The sequence below is a fragment of the Tenrec ecaudatus genome, chromosome 4, assembly GCF_050624435.1.
Source record: "Tenrec ecaudatus isolate mTenEca1 chromosome 4, mTenEca1.hap1, whole genome shotgun sequence".
NCBI lineage: Eukaryota > Metazoa > Chordata > Mammalia > Afrosoricida > Tenrecidae > Tenrec > Tenrec ecaudatus.
The window spans coordinates 150065889-150085256 of NC_134533.1; the positions used below are offsets into that span (position 1 = coordinate 150065889).

The following is a 19368-nucleotide window of genomic DNA, read 5'->3' on the forward strand; positions in this document are numbered from 1 at the left end:
AAAATTTTCAGCACTAGTTAACATTGGCACAGATGTATATTTTGAACTTTTAACTACAGATTACGGCATTTTGTTCATGTTCCTAAATCTTAGAATCCCTTGGAGTGATTGTTAAAAATGCAAAGGTCTGATATTCAAAGACTGGTTCAATAGGGTTACATATGGATTCTGGACTTTTATTTTAATGTCTGCCAGTTGATTCGAAAGTCAAATGGCCTACAAAATACTGTTCCAGACGATACTGTGCTCATTGCTTAAGTTTAAACTTTCCATCATTACCTCAAACAAAATTATTTGTAATTTCTGAAACTAAATATCTGACTCCTCCAATACGCTTTTCATTCTTTGTTGAGGTAAGTTGGTGAGAACACAGTACACAGCTTAATGAAACATTTGGAACTGATGATTGTTAAGGTAATTTATATTACCTTTCAGCATTCATCAAACAAAACACAACGAAAAAAAACAAACACACAGCGTTAGTGTGGATTTCACATGCTAGCGATCCTGTAGGGCAGTGTAGAAATGTCCCATCTGGGTTCCAGGGCTCTAATCTTTATGGCCGCAGACTGCTGTATCGTTCCCCCATGGAGTGCCTGGAGAGTCTCAGCTGCCAAATTTTCTGTTAAAAATTGAACATTTTAACCACTGGTTCACCAGGATTATTTACTATAGGAACCAGTGGCCACATATTCCAGGTGCCTGTAAAGAGATGACAATTTGGTTAATATCATTTTTATGTCACCAATCTAGGTAAGAAAAACTTAACCAAACAAGGTGGGCATTTTCAGTTGGTGTTTTCTTGTTTTAAAATAAATTTTTCTAGTGCTGAAATTTTTATTGTACTGGGGTAATCATGACAGAGGTCTTTAATTCAGGCCATGGGATACCATTGCTTGAATTACATGCTGACCTGGAAAAATATAGTTATACTTCATGTAGGCAGAAAACATACTTTGTTGATATACACACACACACAAATCTAAAGATAAATGAGGCTTAGAATGACAACAAAAGGGATTTGTATAGGAGTTTAATGGATTTGGCATGTTTTATTGAATATGAATATTTCAGAAGATTAGAAAAGCAGATGTGCTTAATACATGAAGGGCTTATTGATAAGTTTGTTTTAATACTGTGTTTTTTTCAGGAGGATATTTGATGATCTTTAAATTCCTGTAAAAAGTTAAGAAAAAATTTTAAACAAATCCATATAGCTTAAAAATTTTAATAAATATTATAAGTCCTTAGAATGGCTCTTAAATGTAGTAATATCCTCATTTAAGATAGCTAGTATAATACAGTTTTTAATTTATGTGATACATTTGTTTTGTTTGAGAAATGATACCATTATGAATTGTTTAAAGTAGTAAATGCTAACCTTGATCTGTTATTCCACTATTTTCATTATCTAATTAAAGCTAAAATGTCCCTTTCATTTGCAATATGATAAAAGTGACAATAAATTTGAGCATTTTGTCATATTGCTGAGAGTGTTTCAGAGTTGCATAGTCAGAGAAAATAATATAATGAAAATCTGGAAGTAGATTTAATGAGCAGTTTCTTGTGTGGATAATTTCTGTACATTCTGATTTGCCTCTTTTGTTTTTTCAGGATGTCAAATGACAACTTCTTAGGCACACATTAAAAACACCCCTAGATGGCTGTTACCTCACAGTCATGAAGGCTCTGCCATTAGGGTATCAAGGAAAGCTCACTGGGCATTACTCCCATTTGATCTTAACACAGAACCTATGAAATAGCTAAAATAAGTACATCTTCACCTCCGTTTTGTACTAATTCATTATCTGACATTTTGCATTTATGACCTTTGTAAAAACTCTACTATCCTATTTTGTGCATTAACAACATACATCTGGCAATAATGAAATAAAAATAATACTGACTGTGAAGATTAAGATTATGTGTAAGATTGGCCAGGCCGTAGTTTTCAGTGTTTTGGCAGTTGTATAATGTTGTAATTTGGCAGTTATGAAATGATGTAGTCATTTTCCATTTTGTGGTTTGATGTGATCATTGTCCTCTTTCCCATCAAGCTGATTTTGGTGTGCCAATCCCGTCTGGTCTTTCGAACATACCCATGTTGATAAGTGAGGAAAGACAGTATCGCTTTCTTCTTTGTTCTGGTGGGAAAATGAAGTGCAGATGACTGAATCAATAGATGGAATTATTTTAGCTTAGATTTTAAAAATCACTTACCAAGCTATGAAGTACTTGTATTTGTTGACCCAGCAATGCCATTTCTGCACACTTACCCTTGGAAAATGATTTAAAATAAATAAGTTAAAACCACTTCAGTCGGCATTAATCTATTTTTTGCCTTTAAGGAAAACTTGAGAATGTCTGAAATAATCTCCATGTCCTCTAAAAGAGAAAAGTATCTGGGATACATCTAGTTAATGACATGTAATGCTGCCAGCAGAAGTGAGCATTTTGGAAACTCTTCAGCAAAATGAGAAAATGTGTACAGTGTTAAAAAGAACGTGTTTCCCTCTGGTAGCCATACTGTAAATCAAGCTATTTGAAAATGCATTCTTTCCAAAGACTGATGAAATAGAAACAGAAAAAGAAAGTAATGCTAGACCGTTCAAATGAAATCCAATTTAATTTTACCTTTGAATTTCAAATTCTTTGTATATTAAAATTTTAAACAATTTTTCCATCTGTTCTCAGTCATAAAATTACATCTAAGATACTACTTTTAGGGCATAGGTTGACTAAAGTTTCCTTGACTTATCAGGGACGTAGTCAGACCCATGTTCAAAAGTAAAGAAGTGGATGCAGCCTGTTGGCGAAGCCTCCAGGAGTTAGAATCAACTTGAAGGCAACAAGTTTGGGCTTTTGTTTCCAGGGTTTCAAAGCTCTGGGGCCAGGCACCAAGCAGTTCTATTCTGTAGCACGCAGCTTCTATGAGTTCTAAGGAACTCGACAGCGATGGGTCCCCAACAGTTGAGCTAGATGCATGATTGATGCTGGCCACACATTTCCAGACTCTTGGCCTGTAGCTCTCATCGATACACATTCACAGGAGAGATTTTACATTTATTTTTAATTACAAATGTAAGATTGATGTGAAATGGCTATTTTAACATCTTTCTTTAGGTACCATTCCATATGCCAGGCTTCGCGTGAAGCCGAGAGAACAGAAAGTAAAACTTACAATATGAAACAAGCACATCACAATATGCACAAGGAGTTGGTTAAAACTCAGAACTTCAGAAAATGCTGGTTTGGGAACAGGTTCTTATCTAATTCTTTGTTATATGCTTTCTTTACATATTTTTGGAATTCCTCTATAAGAACGTTTTACTCAGCACCCATCACCGTGCAGTTCATGGAGAACTATTCGTGTCAGGATGGAATGGTATTCCATCAAGCGCTCAGGGCCTGGGTTTGTTCGGGGGCATTGCCCAGTAGATTGCCAGGCCTTTCTTCTGAGACACCTCTGGGGCGGACAGGAACCGCCATCTTTTCAGTAGCCAGCTACATTAACCGTGTATCACATAGTTATCATAAAATTGTTACAAAGCGAATGCGTTTAACTTGTACAACACACACACAACAAACACAGGGAGATGAATGGAGAAAGTAACTTACAAGGAATGCTTTTCCGTAGCCTGAATATAAATTCAAATCACTGTGAAACTGAAAAATCGAAATCCATACCAGCACACTGGCTGTTTTAGGACAATATGGCCCACATTTCTGGAACCAAAGACTAGCGTAAACGTTTTTTCAGAAAAGAGCAAACCCATGCTTTTAGAAGGTGTTCCAGAACTCCAAGTACACAGTCTAACTTTAGATCTTTCTCATCAATTGGGCATAGCATACTGTAAACTATGAAAATATGTCACTTCACCTGCTGTCCATTCCTTGGTGAGAATATTCAAGGAAGCATGATGGTTTCTCTGACAACCGCAGTAGTGACAGAGACTTTGTGCAAATTGTTTAAAGGATGAAGCTGCGCTGACATAGATTTGCTCAAGTGACAAGTATGCATTTTGTGTATATCATGGTATAAATTATGAATTTTACACACACACTCCAGGGGTTCGAGTTTAATTTAGGCACGCCTCTCTTCCTGCCTTTGTTGGCAAGTCTCATGTAGTAAAATGTGATTTGGGCCTGGGCATCCATGTTCTGGAAGACTTCACACCTAATCCTGATGCCCAGCCGGAGGGGAGGACGTTTAGTCTTGAAGACAGCTTCGTGAGCTTTACTTTTCAAAATGTAAACTCTTGGTTAACTTGTTTTCTTCTGCTCAACAAGATAAATGCAGTGAGAAAATTTACTACCAAAGTCACATTTGTATTTTAAGCATGTCTCAGAATATATGACCCAGACTAGTCAATACCTCTATCTATATATGTATGTTTATATTGGTATATTTAATTTAAGAAGTTGAAATAGTTGAACGAGATGTTGTATGCAGTTGGTCCATTGGTCTGTACATAGCCTAATAAGGTCTTAGCTAGCTTGAGGTTTGCAAATAGGACAATGTCTCATTCCCAAGCTGTAGCTCATTACGGGAGGAACTGGCGTCATCTTTGCCCTGTGGAAGAGCCGTAGGTTTGTGTGGCCAGCCTTTTGGGTAGCAGTCTGATACTTAACCTGGCAATCCTGCCAGGGCTCTTCATTGAAGGGATAGAGGAATATACATTATAGGTACCTTCTTAGAGACTGTTCCTCAATAACAGGATTTAAACACCATGAAGGAAAAAACAGATTTAAATATAGTCATTTAAGTTATGCAAATCCAATAATTTTGCATTTTAAATTGTAATGGCTACTTGTTTTCTGTCTTCCTTAACTCTCCAGAATAAAGTGCTCCGTGCCTGCTTTTGCCCATTTTATGAAAAGACAAATGAAAATTTTTCCTAGAATATGAAATAGGAAAACAGAAACACTGAAACAGAACATTATATTTCAGATAGCCCTCTGGTGGTAAAAATTCCAAAGGATCCAAAATGCAGTATTATTTACGAAGCCAGAAAATTAGCATGCCACCAACTAATCTATAGACACTATTTCCGTTTCTCAAATCTCCTTTCTCTGGCATTAGGAATCACAATCTATTCCGACTTATTCAGTGTATGACCCTGCCCCCATCGTTCTTTGTCTTTCATGACCTTGACACCGTGGAAGAGTTCTTTTGTACAACACTTTTCATCTGGGTTCATCTGATGCTTCTTTCTGATTAAATTCAGGTTATGGATTTTCAGGAGTAATACCACGGAAGTGATGTTTGCCCTTGTGGGTGCATCGCGTCAGGTTGTACATGATGTCATTGTGGTTCATTACAGCTGATGGTAGCTTTGATGACTGGGTTAAAGTGATGTTTGCCAGGTTTCTTTCCTGTGCAGCAACTATTTTTTATCTTGGCTTATCAACACGATGTTAGATTAGGTACTGTACTTTAATGAATGCCATGAAGCGTTTTCTTCCTCATGGGTATTTTGCTGGCATGAGGTTATAATTTGTGCACTAAATTCGGAATTGCTTAAGTTTTTGTGCTTTGTTTGCAAATGATCTCTCTTCTCGTTTCCTCCATCTCCCTCTAACACTGCTCTCGCATTGTGAGTTTTCGTCTTCAGAGAGAAGCTTCATGTCCGTGTTAACTGAACTCCATGCACTTAATGACCTCGCAGGTATGTCGAGAGTACCAGCGTGGCAATTGCAACAGAGGAGAGAATGATTGTCGATTTGCTCATCCTGCTGACAGCACAATGATCGACACCAATGACAACACAGTCACCGTGTGCATGGATTACATCAAAGGGAGATGCTCTCGGGAAAAGTGCAAATACTTTCACCCCCCTGCACATCTGCAAGCCAAGATTAAGGCTGCCCAATACCAGGTCAACCAGGCTGCAGCAGCACAGGCTGCAGCCACAGCAGCTGCCATGGTGAGTAGCGACAAAGTTATCTCTCCCTTCTTGTTAGCAGTCAAACGGGCAACATGAACAACTATATCTGACTACATGCTAGCCGTTTCTTAACTTTTCGTTTTTTATTTTTTTGCTAGAGATATGTTTGTTCAGGTATCCCAGACAATCCATAAAGAAGTTACCGTTCACAGAAGTGAGGGTGACTCCCCAGAAGGGTCCGATTGCTCTTTTCCTCGGCCTAACTCTTAATCCTCTGTCTTGTTTTGGATGTAGGGTTTCGGAAGTTTCTGCTTTTGTAAAGAACCACCTGTCTCCTTTTCGATTTAACTGTATTGCCATTTCAGCCCTCTTTTTTCTTATTTCCCTTTGCCACCCAATCAGCCATTGTTACCCTTTGGTGTGTCCTTTTGCACACCAAGATTCTTCTCTCCATGTATCTTGCTTTTAACAATAATGTAATCTGGAACTATTTAGGAGAATTGCTTCTAAACACTTGCTACAAGACTTTGAAGAGTGTGCTATCTAGTCTGTCTAGAACAATATCGTGGCATAAGCATAATTGTAAAACTGGATAAGCTTGGCCATGCCATTGTACACAAAGTAGAAAGAGCAGTAGTTAAAAAGTTAGAAACATAAAGAATAGGCACTGAACTATGTTCTTAAGGGAAATTTGAGATGTAAAGAGCTGATTTTAGTGAATCCACTCTTTGTTTTTGCTTAGCTGTTTTAATGTTACCCCTTTTTACACAAATCCATGATTTAATCACTGAAATATCCATAAAACACCTCTGTGTGGTGTTTCATAGCACAGTAAAAGGACTATGAGAGAGCTCTTCTCTGTGTTTGTTTACGGATACTTGAGCAAAAATACAGAAGGCAGACTCTCTCCTCCCTTCGTTTCACTCCTTCCCTGTTAGAGTATCTTGTTTGGAATTAACTTCAAAGAGGAGCTACCCTCCCCATAACAACTCAGTAGTGCCTTTATTGTGCATGCTTAGTCTTGTTATTCGTTGTATATGGCATTCCGATGATTTGTTTTTTTATTTGTTTTTTCTCACCTACCCAAAAATGCACTGCTGCCCCCATGATGCACCTCTGCTTGCTGTTTATGTTAATGCGCTTGAACCCCACTGGCCCATTGCCATCATGTGCTCGCTGCCTGCTAATTAAGACTCAGTCGGCTGTCAAATCACTGAAGCGACCCCTCGAGGCAACCTTTGACCTGGTACTATGACCTTTCACCTTTTAGCTTGGCATGTAGCTTTATTGTAGATACAAGTTTTTTTTGTTTTTGTTTTTGTTTGTTTTTTAAAATTGATTTTTAAATATAGATATTCCTTTTTCTGTTATAAAGTTGTAAAGTACAGTGGAAAACTGAGTGTGGTTTCCTGATAAAATTAGTAGAAAAACTATAATCTAAGTACGTGGATGGATATCACACAGTGAACGATTCCAAAGGCCCAGCAGCCTACATTCAGCTTAACTGCATTGCAGAATGTTCTCGTGAAATACTCGGAGGACACTACAAGTGTACTTTTGACTGTATACTTATGTACTTGTTTGGTTAGCATGGCTTTAGTTTAGAATTATTCATGTTAAAATAATGATAATTTAGTGTATAAGAAAAAAAGAAAAAGATTTGCATGCTCTGGGACATTGGGGGACATTTGCATGTCTGAGTAGATCTGGAGGGGGGAACAGAAGGGTTGGTTTTTATTTTATCAGTGGCAGTCACTCTGGACAATTAACGATTAACATCGCTTATCCTTGCCGATCCTCATGGAGCGCGCAGTGCAGCTTTTCTTCCCCCCAAACCAATGGCTTTGCACAGAAAGCCTGAAGCATTATGGGATTTAAAACACTTTAACACATTATCACATGTGCTCTTGTACTAGTGGGTATTTGTTTTGGAAAAAAGTAATGCTTCTCCCAAAGCTTTTATCTTGCTTATTTTTTCTTTAGTTTATGTTTATTGGATCCTCTCCCCCCCACCCCCACCCCCACCCCGCTCCTTTTTTTTTTGGGTAGTTAAGGGCTTTGCTGCTTGCTTGCTCATGCTTCCTAACAATTTTAACCTTCAACTGATTTTTTTCTTTTTTCTTTTTCTCTTTTTACTGGTGTTTGTTTTTGTGCTCATTCACTGAACAGGGAATCCCTCAAGCTGTTCTTCCCCCATTACCAAAGAGGCCTGCTCTTGAAAAAACCAACGGTGCCACGGCAGTCTTTAACTCTGGTCTCTTCCAGTACCAGCAGGCTCTAGCCACCATGCAGCTGCAGCAGCAGACAGCATTTCTCCCACCAGGTAAGAAGGCTGCTCCTTTGTAAGTGAAGCTGACGATCCAGGGAGAGCTCTAGTTGGTAGTGCAGATAAGCCACGTCCTCAAAATTAACATTCAGCTGTAGATAAAATCTCTAAGGTAAGGTGGTCAACCATGGAACATTTTCTGAAGTATCTCAAATGGTTTGCCTAAAAAGCTTAGCATTTCTAGACTAATGACATGGATGAAGGGAGCGGTAGTGTTTGTAATATTTATTCTTGTTTGTGTAATTTGGAATTGAAATATACTTCTCTCTTTTTTCTTCTTTCCTCAAACACTGTTATATGTCTGTCAAGCTATTTTATGATTCTTTACCTGCTGTAAGACCCCTTTGCCTTCATGATTCCATAAAGTTGATTTGAAATCTATGAAAAGACATTTTCAGTTTGATGTTCATTTTTCAGCTTTTTGGTTTTAAAGTGGAGAATGAAGAACTGACTGTGTTCTTGAGCTCCTAAAATGTGCTCTGATTGGGACCAATCAGCATGTTGCCTAAACTTTTATTGCTGCCCAATTAAAATAGAATTTGCCCCAAGTATCCAGATCTCTTTAAATTTACTGTCAAATTACTAATTTTGTAGTTTCAGTTTATTCCAACCTATTCACAAGGATTTAGAATTGGAAAAAAAAAGAATGAAATTAAAACCAGTCATATACTTACCTAGAAATTTACAAGTTTTTCTCACTCTGATTTTATTTTCTTATACTCTGAAATTCAACGAACCAAAAATATGAAAGACATTTTTGAGTAATCTGCATTTAAAACATAGCTGCATTCAGAGATGTATGTAATAAATAAGTTGCATTTTCCATTTTGAGATTATTCACTACAAATTAGGTGAATATCTTATAAACTACTTTTCATAGCATTTAATTTTAAATCATGAACAGAAGATAAAATTTTTCTGCTAAGACTTTTCAAAACTGGCTATCCATGTATAAAAAATATGGTTACATTTGAACAACTAGGATGTTCCACTAATCAGAATAACTGAAATACTCTAGTTAAAATACTTGTATTCATATCTTGCAATAATTTCAAGTTCTGACTTGCCCATATTAGACAAAACATTAAACCATTTTGATCTATTAGTGAATTACTTGTTTTCTAAGTGAAAAATCCACAAATATCTTATTTTTTTTATAAATATGTTTTGGAAAACATTGATAGTTTTTCAGAAATTAATGTTTTTTTGCTTTTTTTTTATCATGTTTCCAACATATGTAGCCCATCTCTTTTTCTATAGTTAGATCACTAGGCAAAGTTTCAAAAGACTACAGATGCCTACCTTACTCTTTTTGTAGAAATTAAAAATTACTTTTGCCAGTTTAGTGAATTCAAAATTGCTATTATAAACAGTAGCTTTTTTATTAAAACAAACAAACAAACAAACAAACAGAGGCATGTATATCCTCTTCCATATATTATTTAAGTAAATTTAAGGGGTTTAAGTTGCCGGTTGACCTTCTCAGTCATATCACTAGAAGCAGGTACTAGATCTATAATTTAAAATATTTTTTGTTGTTACACAGTATGTGCCTATGTACAACAAAAGTGGACCCACTGATATTAGAAGATTAAAATGGATATGCCGCCTTTACATCTGCCAACCCACTTTGTCAGACGGCTAGAAAGCAAAGATATCTGATGCAGGGAGTATAAACTATGCCTCAAGGGCCAGGCCAGCAGCATAAACAAGAGAAGGTAGAAGTAAATTGGGAGCTGTGGGGTATAGGAGGCACTGGGGAGCATAGTCTCAGTCTAATGGGGATGGTCAATGTCGCTTCAGTCTTTTGTTTTCTCAGAAGAATTTAAGCTTGGCTTGTTGAGCCTGCACACCGTCTGCAAGCAACTCTGCTGACAGCACAGGCCATGTGATTGAGGTCTCTTAGGCTTGGTTGTGCTTCTGTCTCTTGTTGGCCGTACCTTCTGATCACTGTCCCAGATCGTCTAGCTATTTAGATGTGTACACGTAAACTGTACCTATTTTTAAATTAGGAAAGCTAGTTTATATTTATTTTTTACTAAAGTGTTTCTTAAACTTTTGTAGAATGAAAGGAAACCAACCCAACCTGCCATAAACTCATATGTATAATACATGGGAGAAAAGGAACTTGATTTTCCTAAATCTGGATTATTTTTATAGTCATACAGTAGGGAAGATACGATTAGAACATATACATATAATAAGATCAGAGCATCCTATCTGGCCACATTATATTAATTTGGGAGGTATAAAGGCCATATTAAGACTGGAAGGAATGAAGAAGTCTTTTGTTAAAAAGACGTATCTTTCATTGCCGGATGTGTAACTCGTAGCCCTGGAGGCTTTCTATGTTTTGTCACTTTTTTCTCACAACCCCCAAAGACTGGCATCTGTATTCCCACTTTGCCAGTAAGTTCTTTGGGGCCTGGAGAGGCCCAATACATTTGCCTCAGTATATGCAACTTAAGTGCTTAAATGAAGGCTTTGTTGCCCCAATTATTAATGAGCCTGGAGAGTGCCTATGATTTCAGAGTCTTGGGGAGTCTTTTTCCAACACCTTATCTGTCTACCCGTCCGCAGAAGCACATCTCTCTCCTTTCCCCTTAGCATTTTACTCTCCATCAGTTTAGACTTCAGATTTCTAAAGACCTAACGATAAGCTTGCTTTACGCATTTTCTGCTTTGGCTTACATCACAACTCTATTAGAAATAACAAACAAAAGGCCACGCCATTGTTTAAAGCGCTGGCAGGGAGAAGGAGTTATTTTTACAGAAAGAAGAAAAAACAAAGATAGTAAGCAACTATCTTGTCATTTAAAAAAAATTGTAACATTAGTGAACAAGGTTAATGGAGACCTAGTGTAGTGACTGGGGTGCAGAAGGGGTGGGCAGTGGAAGCGTCCACCTTCCATGCAGGAGACTCAGGTTCAGTTCCCAGACAGTGCATTTCTAGAGCAGGCCCCGCTCCATGTGTCATCTGAAGCTTGTGCTTTCAGACAAAAACAAGCTTGGGAAAAGCCCTGACCACCCGCCTTTGAGCAGTCAGACAATGAAAACCCCATGGATCGCCACAGTTTAATCCATGTGTGCACGGGGTAGGCCCAGTCAGAGCTGACAGGAAGGCAGCCAACAGAAGAATGACTATCAATCAGTCATGAGAGTTCAAAGAGTTGAGTTTGAAATCTCGGGCTTTCATGAGTTATATTCTTTCTATAATTTGTGTTTATTTCTGGAGGGTTTGGGGGGACTCGAGGCCTGTAAACATGAAGGGTTACGCAGAATTTTGTTTACATGACCTTTAAACATAACATTGGCCACATATTCCATGAAAGCACTTCTACAGATCTAAGAGTTTAAAATACTGCCTCAAATGTAGTAAGTGCTCAGCAAGTGTTACTTCTTTCTCAAATTTTATTATACTGTAGAATAGAATGTAAAAGTTTGACTAGACACAGGAATGCATTTTATGAAGTGGCTATTTTCATGAAATCAAATTTGGGAGAAATTCAACTGATCATGAATTTTTAGCTCTAGAATGATATACATTATTGTTTTAAAGACCCTACATCAGCATTATTGTTCTTCCATATAGTAAACCTACACAGACCTGAATTGCATCTAAAGCCTAACCTTCTACCAAATCTCCAAGATTGTTTATCTCTCTTGTACATCTTCCATTTCCGGAAGTAGTTTTTAATCATGCATACATCTCATTTTTAAAATCATTAGGCTAGTTGTTTTTCCTGCAGCTTCATACAAGAGATCGATTATAGCATTTAATTTTAAAAGTCATGTAATTAGAGAAACACATTCCTCAGAAACACACCACCCTTCTTTGCAGATGTCTTTGTAGGAGAATTGAAGCTGATGAGCACATTCGGTTAAAATTTTCCTTGAGCTGAAAATTGAAGGAAAAGTTATATTGACTATTTGTGTATAGTTATTAGTAAATCAACCCATTTGAAGTAAACATGTATTTTATGGTCATTTCAAAAGTGATTTTTGCTTTTTGGTAAGTGGGTCCTACAGCATTATGTCTTCATATTTGTGAGTTATTGCACCCTGGCTAGTAGTTTCATTGCTGCCTTATGTTTATTTGCTGCAAATCCCTTTCAAAACTGTGTGCATTGGTTATAATGTTAATGAGAAAGATAACTCAAACTGAAATACAAATCATAAAGGCTTTAGCGTTTTAGGAAGGGTAGTGCAGGTTAAGTCATTTTCAGCATGTGCGGGCTTAACCATGCATGAGATGAATCACAATAGGCAGAGTATAACATAATAATAATCCATTGTCTTTGAGTGCTTGCACCTCATAGTGGCTCTGTAGGACCACGTATAACTAACTGCCCCATGGGATTTTTCAAAGCTGTAAATCTTTAAGGAAGCAGCCAACCTCATATTTCTCATATAGAGCTGCTTGTGGGTTCAAACTACCAAACACAGTGCTTAAGCCAATGAGGCACCAACGCAAAAAACTCAAACCCATTGCCATTATGGCTAGTGGGTTGGAGCCATCAGCCTTACTGTTACGCAGTCCCCATGCCTACCCAACAGTGCCAGCCGTGTTTTTAATAATGAAATATTAAAGGCATGTAATCTGTACCACAGTTCAGTTAGCTCCCCTATCCTTTGAATAGCACGTTTTAAAATTTACCCTTACATTCTGTCTTCCCCAAACCCACCACCCTATCATTAGAGGGATCATGACTTCACACAATCACACCCAGTATTAAATCTTGCTTGCTCTGCTGTCTCAAGCTAACTTCTTTGTTGTTACTAGTTTGTTGCTTTTGTCTTTCTCGGGGTCTCTGACTCAGTAGTAGTAGCAAATGACATAGCTCTTCAAGCCCTGAACTATGCCTGTAGATGTAATATTACTCCCCCTGTGAGGCTGCCTCCCTAGTTCCATTAACAAGCTTAATCACAGATCAGTGTGCTAATTGTGATAACAGACTAATTGCAGCTGTTAGAGACAGGCCCATGAAGTAATCCTGTTTCTCAATGGCCCCATTGTTTTGTAGAGTCATTACTGACAAGACCCAATTGGCAGATACTTTTCTAACAAATGTTCATTCCAGATGCTGCTAGTGTTTTTATATAGGCTGTACGAGATTTAAATCGAAATAAAGAATATTGGAGTTTTAAAAAATCTGCAAGTATAAATGTAATCTCTTAGAATGAACAGTAGTTCAGCATATGGGAAAATGTTCTATACTTGGTAAAACAAATTGGATTTTCCAATGATATCTGTATGCCAAAGTAAGCAGTGGCTACTATCACAGATTTAATACTTCTTGTTACTTATCATAGTGGAAAAAATGTGTACATTATTGCTAACATGTCATATGTGTTCTGTGTAACTTTATTATCTCCCACTCAGTGTTTCATTAAAGTCTAATTAGCAAAAATTTTTGCAAGCTTTTGTAGAACATTTCCTACTTCATGAATCCCTAAGTGATAAATTCCAGAAATAAATACCAGTCTGCTTTCCCAGATATCTACAATGGCTATCAGTCTGAGCCTTAGAAATGACTTTCTCTCAGAATTTGTTCCCTACATTTCAATGCCTGATTTAGGAATAAGCAGAGGTGTTGCTCTTTTTCTGTGCCTAATACAGTGTTGCTTGGTGTCCCTGCCCTCACCCAAAGATGACTACTACCACACCCACATCCATTCTGTCACATTACAATGAATAGGAAAAGAAAACAGAAAACCAAGGGATTCAAAGTGAATGCTTTTAGGTTTGATTATCTTGTTAAGTCAGGTTTTCCCATTGAGGTATTTACAGTATATACTCAAGTAGAAGCCAACCAGAATATCTGCCAAGGCACCCAATTTTACCACAAAAAACTGCATTAAAAATGTGCTGAGAAACTAGGCTTATACTCAAGTTTATAGGTAGAAGCTTAATAAATCATCTCTAATTATCTAGCATGTAATTAATCTAAAGAAAATTTGACTATACCCCCATATTAATGTCCAAGTGGGTTAGAAACCAGATTCAAATAAAAGCAACCTACAATGTTATTTTTTAAAAGAATGAAGAGGGTATAAAAATCTACCCTCCCACGCCCCCACCCAGTAATTTTACTTTTACGCAATTAAGAGAAACAAAGTGTACCAGCACACAGTTAAACCACCTTTTATTCTTCACTGGAGACTAGTTCTAATTGATCACTGTGCTATTGTATGAATTGATTGTGCTGACAGTTACCTGCCACTGTTTCCCATAATAACAATTTTTCTTCTTTGTTCAAATGAATTTCCTAATTACACGTGTGATGGGATGTTTTAATTCTCTTCCCTTTTCAAATCCACCTTCCTGCTGCACTGCATGATGGGCAGGCTCAATATTGTGCATGACACCCGCTACAAGTGTTGGTAGGTGCAAGCTTTGTTTCTTGATTATCTTAAACCTGTGGTGCGCCTCACAGCCCCTCAAAATCCACTGCCAAGTTTAACGTGTATCTATTGGGCAAGTCCATTTCCCTTTTACTAACACCTGTCAATTAAATGCCATTTCCTATTTAATTGACACGGACTCACATAAAGGGTTTCTTTACACAACAGTTTCCTTTTGTCACCTTTGGTGGATTTTGATTGGACTATGAGTTCTGGTGTGTAAAAAACAAAACAAAACAAACTATCTCGTAAAGTAATAAACTATGCTTTTTAATAACCGTAAATAAAACAGACTTTCAAATGGGTAGCTGTATGTATATGAAGTAAATACCTGAATTTGACTTAGATTTTTAATGTTTGACTATTAGCGTTATATAAAATTCTTGTTTTGACTTAGCAAATTTAGCCTGTTTGTGTAAATTTTCTTGATTTGATGGTAACAAGCTTTTTTCCTCCCCTTTTTTTTTCTTCTTTCACCCCCCTCTCCCTTTCTTTCCTTGGAATGTTGTCCTGCTTTGCGCTGTTATTGCATGTCACTCGCTGGTGATGATGCCCCGTCACATGGCTTACTGCTGTGATAAACACCATGCTCAATTATCTACTCCATGTTGCCATGGTTTCCATATTGCTACACTCTTCTGTATGTTTGCTTATATGATTTTCCCTCCGAAAGTTCCCATGGTGCACGGTGCTACGCCAGCCACTGTGTCCGCAGCAACAACATCTGCCACAAGTGTTCCCTTCGCTGCAACAGCCACAGCCAACCAGGTTTGCTAATTTACAGCTTTGTTTCTTAAAAAACAATTCTAATAGGACTCAATCCAACAGCCCTTACCCACATGGCTTGCCTATTGAGGTCAGTGGGGATCGAGTGTCCTTGAGGGCTGTGGAGGGTGCTTTAATAAGCATGGGGTTCAAAGATACCTCTTGTTGGCCTACACATTCTTTCTGTGACAAGCAGCAGAATGCTTTTTTATGCCATTGACAAGTGCTCCAAAGTTGTCGCAGCTCTATTTCTGAAGCTACTAAAATGATATTTACACAAGCAATTCTCATTTTGTCTCAACCAATCATGTAGGTATTTTGACAGATCAAAAATGTAGGCAATTTTTAGGTTTGCGTCAAAAGTAAATAATTGGTTTAAAAAGATTTCAGTTCTCACTAAAAATCTTAGTGAGATGAAAAATATTTGAATTGATTACAAATGCCACAAATGACCACTCTTGTAAATAGAGTTCCTTGTTTAATATTGCAATAGCTTTGCTTATTTGATAAGCATATTGCATAGGTAAAATTAAGCTTTGTACTGCACCTTCAAGCTTTGATGCTTAATTCCTTACATGAAAAAAATACCCAGTGCTCCTATTCCTAGAATTACCCTGAATAAAAGTTTCAAACTTTAAGAGAAAAAGAAATGAAAAGAAATCAAATATGGTCAATTGACAGTCACTGTATATTCCATAAAGTTTTACAGGGTACCTGTGATGCAAGAAACTTTTTTAAGGAATCTGGATCAGAAATTAAAACGTTTTAATATACAAGACTGTTTAAAAAATTGAATGATAATTTAAAATATTTAAAATTTAAAGATTAACTTTGATTCAGCTAGTATTTATGTAAAATAAGTTTCAGAGAGCTACTGGCTAAATCAGAGTTATTGGTGTATGCAAGTGGATTTTTGGCTTGACTCTGTAGATGTGGTTCTTATGAATTCAAAGTTCCATAGGGTTCATATAGTATGGCAAAATTTAGAGCCAAACCTCATTTCCGATAATATACCGGTTAAGGTAAATATAGCCAACTGCAACTTCAGAGAGCCAGTGTCAGCAAGGAATTAGCAGTTTGTCCCTGGCAAAGAGAAGACTGAGTACTAGCTGTTTGAGGTCGTAGCCATTGGTCAGAATGAAGGAGCTACCTTGGTGGCTGCAACATACCAGGTAATGTCAACAAAAACAGAAAGCGCTTATGGTAGCTCTTAGAAATCTTCAAAAGCAGTATGCAAAATGCATTCATTTGAAAGTTTCCGACAAGCTTTAAACATCTCTTAGCAGAGAGTCATTAGTTTGACAGAAGCTTGTCAAAATAGCCGTGGATTTACGCTAAAACATCCAACTCATTTACAAGAATGCTAGCTCATGCATATGTGGCTTGTTCGTAAGCTGCCTACGGCAGAAATTTCCTAATGGATTCCATGCAGTCCATTTATGGCGCAGATCAATGACGCTGAACTCTCTTGTGTATACCACGTATGACTGTAGAATTGCTGGTGTAAGCAGAACTATAGCAAAGCAAATTTCAACATGCCCTTGGCCATCTGGGTTGTGAGGGATACTTTACTTCTTGCATTGTGCTGTGACCATTTCATGCATAATCTTGGGTCTTCATACTGTTGTATAACCAAAAGGAAAAGGGAATGGATATATATATATATATACACACCCACATATATTATATCTACATACGCATTCAAATGTATATGCCTACGGTGCATTAGCAATGCTGGAAATAGCTGGTGCTACAAATGCAGCCTGCATGCCCGCACAAGCTCAGAGCTGGCCCTCCATCTGCATCGACTGGTGTTGAAGGCCCTTGGTATGTTTCGACAGCCCCATCCTTGATGCTTCTACACTGTGGGGTGCAGCATCCTGTCCTGCAGCAGCAGGAAAAATGGTATGAGAAGCTTCATTATGCTTGGAGCACATTTCCGTGCCACTTGCCAATGCTGTAAAATTGTGTAAAGATGTCCGCTGAGGAAGGGGAATCAAATAGGGACATGTTAGTGTACACTCCAGTGAGGAATGGGGTATGTTGAGTTTGCCTAGGACTTCTAAATTGAAACAAACAAAAATGCCCTTGCACACGTGATTTCGTTATTCGTCCATTACCATTGCTGAAACTCGAGCAGCGCCGTTTTGCAGAGTGGTTATGTACTTTGCCCAAGGCCGCTGGCCTGAGATTGGACTGCTAGTGTTCAAACCCCATTCCTCCTCCTCCAGTCACCTCCATCAAGCATGCTGTCCCTGCCGGTGAGCAAGCCGCCATCAGCCGGGGGCTTAGGAGAATCAGGCTACAGATGTGAAGTTCTGGGCTTCTGGAACTTTTGGAATAAGTCCTGTCGATTTTGAGTGCTTCATACAGTTTCTCTCACGTGTTCTCTAATTCTCCTGCCCTTTTAAAAAACAATGGATTTTGCAATCAGAACTCAGAAATATATATATTTACATATATATATTTGCCAGTACGTTATGCTCTTACATGGCTCTTTGGAGCTACTCCTTTTTAATTAATGCCTGGTATTTTTAATTTGTGGGGAAAAAGACACAGTAAGTTGAATGGACTTGTTAGAAGCGAGTTGCACAAATAGACAAGACAGGCCTACTCTTATTTTTGGATTACTAAATAACTGAAACCACAGGTGTGTGAGTGTGTACGTGTGTAGGCCAACAAAAAGGACTTCTTTTAATTAATGCTCTGCATGAATTTTTGGTCGTTGAACTTCTCTTACTTCCTAAAAAGTGGTAACATTTAAAGAACAGTACTTAACGCATTTTTAAAATTGCTACTTCAGCAAGTTTCTAGTAACTTACTGTTATGTTGACCAGACAAGTACTATGGCCTCACAGCTGTTTGACTTTGCTTTGAAAATTGAATGTTAAAATGTTTTCATCTCTTAGTAGTTGGCTTGCTTGCATGAATCATTCATTAAGTAATTTTTTATTTGATAGATACCCATAATATCTGCCGAACATCTGACTAGCCACAAGTATGTTACCCAGATGTAGAAATCTCATCACTAAACAGTAAGTTAATTGTATACTATTTAGTTGTATGTTTATGGTAACCTTTTTTGGATAACAGTTACATGATACATTTATGAAAAATATCCCCCCAAATAGATAGAATATCTATATGTAATTCACATCTTTACTTTGGATGGTTTATGAAAAATATTTATCACATTAATTTTGGTAAGTTTGTTAATAGCACAAAAATGAAAACAGTAGTAAGACAAAATAGTTTTTGCTTTCATTTCCTGTTAGAAATACATACAAGCATTTTGTTTGACATAGTTGTATGTTTATGGTAGCTTTTTAAGGATAAAAGTTGTATGATGCATATAGGAGAAATACAATAAAAAGTAGGTAAAACGTTTATATACAATTCACACTTTTACAACTATGATTAACAAACCAAACTATGACTGAAGTCTAAATGGAAGATCATGGGTTGGCAAACTTTTTGTTAAAGACCCGGTGAATACAGATACTTGGGGATATGTGGGGCGCGAGGTATATGGTGTTATAATTATTTATGCGGTGTTATAATTATTTGTATTGTAACTACGCAACTCTGTTGTTCTAGCACAAAATAAAATCGGGTTGAAAGAAACGTGTAAGCAAATGAGCTTGTAGTTCCAATAACATTTTATTTATAGGCAGGGCAGCAGGTCAAGTTCGGCTCGTAGGAAGTCGTGTGTTGACCTGTTGGCCCTGGAGCAGGTCATCATGATATTATTATTATTACTAGATGGAGCTGTATATATACCTCGATCCACTGTTCACTCTCCACAGTTATCTGATTGTAAAGAGCCTGACTTTAAATCTATTTGCAGGAGCCCTGGTGGTGTAGTGGTTACACATTGGGCTATGATCCACATGATCAGCAGTTCGAAACCACCAGCAGCTCCTTAGGAGAAAGAATGGGCTCTTTACTTTCATAAACAGTTAGGGTCTTAGAAACCCACAGGGG

The 19368-nt window shown here is 37.5% G+C and overlaps 1 protein-coding gene across 10 annotated transcripts in view; it reads left to right on the forward strand.

Annotated features, from left to right (window-relative positions):
- MBNL1 (muscleblind like splicing regulator 1) overlaps positions 1-19368 on the forward strand; it is a 177094-nt gene that overhangs the window by 152951 nt on the left and 4775 nt on the right. For 5 of the 10 annotated variants that reach the window (XM_075546939.1, XM_075546940.1, XM_075546932.1 and 2 more), the window contains 6 exons: positions 5670-5927; positions 7081-7134; positions 8058-8211; positions 14563-14598; positions 15293-15387; positions 18345-18419. In XM_075546939.1, the coding sequence (XP_075403054.1) occupies positions 5670-5927; positions 7081-7134; positions 8058-8211; positions 14563-14598; positions 15293-15387; positions 18345-18401 (654 nt within the window). In that variant the 3' untranslated portion in view covers positions 18402-18419. The remainder of the gene's footprint in view (positions 1-5669; positions 5928-7080; positions 7135-8057; positions 8212-14562; positions 14599-15292; positions 15388-18344; positions 18420-19368) is intronic. The other 5 variants (XM_075546937.1, XM_075546934.1, XM_075546935.1 and 2 more) reach the window with 5 other exon arrangements.